This window comes from Pteropus vampyrus, unplaced genomic scaffold (assembly GCF_000151845.1).
Source record: "Pteropus vampyrus isolate Shadow unplaced genomic scaffold, Pvam_2.0 Scaffold160, whole genome shotgun sequence".
NCBI lineage: Eukaryota > Metazoa > Chordata > Mammalia > Chiroptera > Pteropodidae > Pteropus > Pteropus vampyrus.
Window position 1 is genome coordinate 882,287 of NW_011888941.1, and position 4,713 is coordinate 886,999.

General features: G+C 40.9%; 1 protein-coding gene across 1 annotated transcript in view; it reads left to right on the plus strand.

Annotated features, from left to right (window-relative positions):
- The first annotated feature begins 727 nt into the window (after positions 1 to 727).
- Positions 728 to 4,713, plus strand: part of IL1RL2 (interleukin 1 receptor like 2) — a 44,168-nt gene continuing 40,182 nt past the window's right edge. The window contains exons 1-3 of the mRNA XM_011370149.2: positions 728 to 791; positions 1,596 to 1,830; positions 3,983 to 4,178. Of these exons, the coding sequence (XP_011368451.2) occupies positions 728 to 791; positions 1,596 to 1,830; positions 3,983 to 4,178 (495 nt within the window). The remainder of the gene's footprint in view (positions 792 to 1,595; positions 1,831 to 3,982; positions 4,179 to 4,713) is intronic.

Here is a 4,713-nt window from a genome sequence, read left to right on the forward strand (position 1 = left end):
CGGCTAGGCGCCCACGGTAGGTGCGCAGGGAAAGAGGTGGCAAAAATGTGCGCCACCCTGAGCCCAGATATCCGGACTCCTAGGCGGATCCCGATCGGCTGGGAGACCTTGCGGGGAGCAGACGCCCTCTCTGGGCGAAGGAGTGGAGCCGGCGTCTACCTGCCCATCCCGCAGCGCTTCTTTCTTGTCCTGCTTTTTGCCAGGTAGACCTAAACTGGCTTCTCCCCAGTGAGCTGGTGTCTGTTTAGATCGCGGGTCCGGCGGATCCAGGGGCGGGGCATGTGCACAGGAGGCTTCGCGCCATGTGCAGTGGGGACCTGGGGCTCCGCGATCTGGGCCAGGGGCTGAGGCGTGCCTCTCCCCGGGCGTAGGACACACACACTGCTTCCCTGACAGATTGCAGAAGGGGGTGCCACTGCGTCCATAGAGGCGGCTACGGAGCACCCTGGGGCAGGAGACTCTCTGCTCCTGCTGCTACCTTACCCTGCCTCGCCCCATCGCGCCTCCATCCTAGATCCTGGAGGTCGGGCGCTGAGAGTAGGGAGGGATAAGGGAGGGAGCAGTCTTGGGGGCATGTCTGGGTAAATGTGGGGCCAAAGGTGGAGGACTCCCTAGGAAAAAGGGAAGATCAGTGGCCTGGCCTGGGGTCCCTGACGTCCAGATGCAGCGTAAACCCGCGCTGTGCCCCTTCCCCTCCCACCATCTTCTCTTTTCCTTGTAGCCGGATATGGGGATGGTGTCCCTGCTGCTGTGCGGCCTGTCCGTCGCCCTTCCTATTTTTATCAGAGCAGGTATGTTCTGTTTGTCCTCGGGTCTCAGAGGTCCGCGCGCCTCCCTGCCGCTCCGAGCCTGAGCCTGAGGGTTCGCGGGGGACCTCAAGCCCTGCTGATTACACTTCCCACCAGACCATGCAGAATTCCAAGGAATGAGATTTTCACTTCCAAGTGTCCTGTGCTCAGCCCCAAATGTCACCTTTGAGTTTTGAGATGACTTTGGAGAGGGGGACGATTAGGCAAATTTGCAAGTCAAGATTTGAGTTCAAATGCTCAAAAGGATGTAATACTGTTTATTTTATACGACAAGGGTCATTTTGTGACCCAGGGTAAAAGCAAAGGAACCATCAACAGAACAAATTTATTCCAAGAAAAACTAAGCAGTTTGGTAGATAAGGACTTTAAAGTGAGCAAATTTTTAATAGTCCTTTTTGGGACGAGATGCTTATACCTTTGATTCAAGACAGGGTGAAATTACTGGGTGACAGAACAAAAAGAAACCAGGACAGGAAGGGCTCAGAAAAGAAATATTTCCCCAGATGGAGGACGATAGAATGAAAGGTTTTACAGTGGAAAGGAAGTAGAGAATCATTCCAGGAGGGGAAGATGACTTGCGAGGAGGAAACTGGCCAATTCTGTCCAATGGACACATTCAAAGGACTTTGAATTATGCTTTCAAATCAACAGACTATTTTTAGGAAACTCTCACACTGAGGAAACACTGAAATAAAATTGGCTACGAAATGGAGACATTTGTTAAAACTAGAAATAAATAACACTAGACTTATCTTTCATGATAATTTTTCCACTTTCTTTTCCTAGATGAATGCAAGAACATCAGTATGCAAAATGAGACACCTTCAGTAGACCAGCCTTTTGCTTTTAATTGCACATACCCTCCACATACATCTGGGAGAGCATATGTAACATGGTATAAATATCCTAGCAAAATTCCAGTATCCAAAAACATACAGTCTAGAATACACCAGGAGCAAAACTGGATTTTGTTTATCCCACTGACATGGAATGACTCCGGGATTTACCAATGTATTATAAAGTAAGTTACTCATTTAAAATAGAACTAACACACTCCCTTTCTCTCAAGTATATAGTTATATGTATATAATTTTGTTAGGAAAATTCTCAGTAAACTCTTAATAAGCATAGAAAATTCGATGAAAATAATAAAATATAGTTTTATAATTATTACAAGGCGGTTTCCAATGAAAACATTTTGAAACAACAGATTTGTAAGTCAGTTATTGAAACTGACTTTTTCCACTGATATGATGCCACAAGCCAGACCGGCTTACAAAGCCTTTTTATTCCAATATCATTGCTGCCTTCTTTCTTGGAATGCCAAAAGGTTTTGAGATAGGTGGCAGGCACATCCAGATAGCAATAAGTCTCCTTTGAGTACCTTTTTATAAGGCATCTACTATAGAAATTTAACAGTGACTAAGCATCAAGTATGTTCCAGACCCCATGCTAAGCCCTGTGCTAGAAAGTAATGTGAATGAGTGAGTGACACAGGTCTGGTGGGAGACAATTGAGCCTGGTGGGGATTGCGATGATTAGGAAAACATGCTTCACCAAAGGTGGCAGCCTATTCAGCTCAAGTCCATTTTCCAGAGAGAGAGAAAGAGGAAGACGGAGAGAGGAGGAGAGACAGAGAGAGAGAGAGAGAGAGAGAGAGAGAGAGACAAAGAGAGACAGAGAGAGAAGAACTTTTCAATAAGTGTTTTGTGCGTGTCCTAAATAAAACACATCTGTAGACCCAATTTTTACTCAGGGCCCCAGTTTTGTTACTCTCCCTTACGGACACAAGCTTAACAAATTATTTTACCTCTCTGAGTTTTGGTTTTCTTTTCTGTACAATAAAAGTCATGCCAGCCTGAAGTAGGAACTCTGGAAATGCAGTTTCAGTCTTCCTCCCATGTTTCGTTTCTGTGGTATTTATCCCAGGATGGCCTCTGTCCCACTGCTTCATGCCACAGTCCTCATTTTCATATGTCAAATCAACTCAAGGAACAAAATTACTTAGTGATATTCAAACAGAAGTGGCTGGTAGTTCATCTGCCCGGCCTCCTTCCACAGTTTCACTCACTACATAGATCAAGCTGCTGACGTCTTAGGGAGGTCTGCTCTCCTGTTTTTTATTCTTGGTTACAAATTAACTAGAGCTGGAGACTATATGTCACACAAATGCATCTGGACATCTGGGCTGGATTTAAAATATTTAAATTGGGAAGCTGTGAAATGGGGGAAATCATCTTCCATAGAAAGTAGGCATAGATATATGTCATGAGAGAAAATAAACATGAATTTTCATAAATTTTTAACATACATATATGGTACATAGCAAACTGTATGTTTTTACTTTGAAATAATTTCAAATTTACATAAAATTTGCAAGATAAAGAACTCTCATCTACCCTTTATCTAGAATCCCCATTATTTACTATTTTGCCACATTTACCTTATTATTCTTTCTCCATATATATGAACATTACATACAATATTTTTTTCTAAATCATTTTTTCCAAATCATTTGAGTTGGATACATTGTGTCATTTTATCCCTTAATATTTTAATGTGTATCTCCTATCAACAAGAATATTCTCTTACATAATCACAGTATAATCGCATTCAGGAAATTGAACTATCAGATAATATTTTTTTATCTAATTCTCAATCCATATTCTAATTTTATTAGTCATCTCCATGATCATCCTTATAAATTTTTTTTCTTTCCTTTTCAGTAGAGGATCTGATCCAAGATCATGCATTGCCTTTGGCTGTCATGTATTTTTAATCTCTTTTTATCTGGAATAGTTGCTCAATCTGTTTTTTGTGACATTGACATTTTGAAGGAGTAAAGGCAATTATTTTATATTATGTCTGTTATTTTGTGTTTGAGCCTCCTCCTCAGTGGTTTGTGTGCACTTCAGACAGTGCTCAGAGGAGCATGATGTCCCTTGCCCCTCGTTGGAGATGTTCATTCTGATCACTTGTTTAAGGTGTTGTCCTGTGTTTCCACTGCAAAGAAAAAATACTTTTTTCTTTTTGTAATGAATGATTCGTGAGATGCATGTTGTCTTGTTTGAGGCAGAGGGTTTGAAAATAACTTAGACATACCTGAAGATGAATCGACTCATTTGGTTTGTGATTTTTGAGTTACAAGGTTCCAATCTGTTATTTTCTTCCAGTAATACAAACATGTGTCACCAAATACATGTAAACCTAACTGTGTTTGAAAAATATTGGTGTGGTACTTCCAGAAATAATCAAATGAATTTACCAGATGAATACAAACAAATATTACACGTTGGAAGAGACGACAGTCTCACATGTCATCTGAACTTCCCGAAGAGTTGTGCTTTGGATTCGGTGAAGTGGTATAAGGTAAATAAAGAGAATTTTCCTATTCATATTTTTTCTCCTCTTCTTTAAAATCCACTTGTCTTTTCCCTTTAAGTTTTATTTTTAAGGCAGAATTGGTAAAGAGATTTGTGTATCTAAGAGAGATCTGTTAGCTAATTGCTATTGATAATCTCACTGTTAATTAGTGATTTTTAAATTTATGGTTATTATACCTTTGTAATATTTTATTACTGGTATTATTTGTATCTACCACCTCCCCTCTATTATCCTTATTTTTTAGACTATCCTTGGTTTTTCTTTTTTCTAACAGATTGATTAATTAGTTTGCCTGGGTACTACATGAACATGAGTCGATAATTACAAAGTATAAAAAGTTGCCTCCTGGAAAGTCACCTTCTCACTCCTGATCCATATTTGCCCTGGCCCATAATACCCTCCTTAATATGTGACTACCATTATTAGTTCCCTGGGTTCTTTGCATTATTCTTGTATAGTGCTATAGAAGCAAATGAAACTGTATACCTTAACCCTTTCTTTTTTACGCAAACAGGGCATC